The sequence below is a fragment of the Austrofundulus limnaeus genome, unplaced genomic scaffold (genome assembly GCF_001266775.1).
Source record: "Austrofundulus limnaeus strain Quisiro unplaced genomic scaffold, Austrofundulus_limnaeus-1.0 Scaffold4254, whole genome shotgun sequence".
In the NCBI taxonomy this organism is placed as follows: domain Eukaryota; kingdom Metazoa; phylum Chordata; class Actinopteri; order Cyprinodontiformes; family Rivulidae; genus Austrofundulus; species Austrofundulus limnaeus.
In genome coordinates, this window is record NW_013956656.1 from 1,398 (window position 1) to 2,416 (window position 1,019).

General features: G+C 49.1%; 1 protein-coding gene across 1 annotated transcript; it reads left to right on the forward strand.

Moving 5' to 3' along the window:
- Positions 1-86: 86 nt before the first annotated feature.
- LOC106512099 (DDRGK domain-containing protein 1) lies at positions 87-794 on the forward strand (the record flags this gene model as incomplete). Its single annotated transcript, XM_014000790.1, is given in 3 exon segments — positions 87-290; positions 547-690; positions 767-794. Coding segments are annotated over 3 exon segments (260 nt in total), but the record flags the coding sequence as incomplete, so codon positions are not given.
- Between the last annotated feature and the right edge of the window lie 225 nt (positions 795-1,019).

A 1,019-nucleotide genomic window follows, 5' to 3' on the forward strand; every position in this document is an offset into this window, starting at 1 on the left:
ATATATATATATATATATATTGTTTTATAATATATTCTGCCACTTGAGGGCAGTAAGGCTTTGTGAACGTTTAACGACCTGAAACGACCCACGAAGAAGAATGAACCGGAAGTGATTGTAAAAACAACACCGTGTTGTTTTGAACCGACACAAACAGTGACACTGAACTTATAAACCGTCAGACTTTATGAAGTGAAACAGGATGGATATAGTTCTGTATGTAACAGCTGCTCTCATCCTTCTTGTTCTCATCCTGTTCGCGCTGAAGCTGCAGAGGAAAACACGGGAAGGTGAGTTAGCCTCGAAGCTAACGGCTCATTAGCCGCTGTAAGCTTTGTTAAACGGTATAAAAGTCGTTGTAATAACTTGTAACTATCAGCTACATCATGTGATCACGTTAGTGTTGTTGTTTAGAACCGTCAGTACAGGTTTGAGTTAGAAAACGTCAGGAAACTGTTAGCTATACGTCAGCTCACAGCCTGACCGGAAGTACGGAAGCCGCTGTGGATTTTATCTGTAGCTGAGCTGAACCATGTGTGTTTTCAGCTGATGAGGAGCATCACAGGGAGGTTGTCCGGGCTGCAGGAGCTCCGCAGCGGGCCCCCGAGGAGCGAGGAGCCGGGATGCCCCGCAGGAGGAGGAACCTGGCTGCTGTGATGGCCAACAGACGTCTGCAGAGAGCAGAGCCAGGTACACAGCACACCTGACACTTCAACACAGGTGAGCTGGAGCTTTGAACGTGTCCTCCATGTGTCCACATGTCCAGAGGAGGACGAGGAGCCTGAGGACGAGGACGAGGAGGAGCAGAACCTCCAACCTGCTGCTAGACTGGGAGCCAAGAAGCAAAGGAAGCTGGAGGAGAAGCAGGCGAAGAAAGCTCAGAGAGAGGTGAGGAGGACACATCTGTCCTGAACACATCTGTCCCTGAACACACCTGTCCCTGAACACATCTGTCCTGAACACATCTGTCCCTGAACACATCTGTCCCTGAACACATCTGTCCCTGAACACATCTGTCC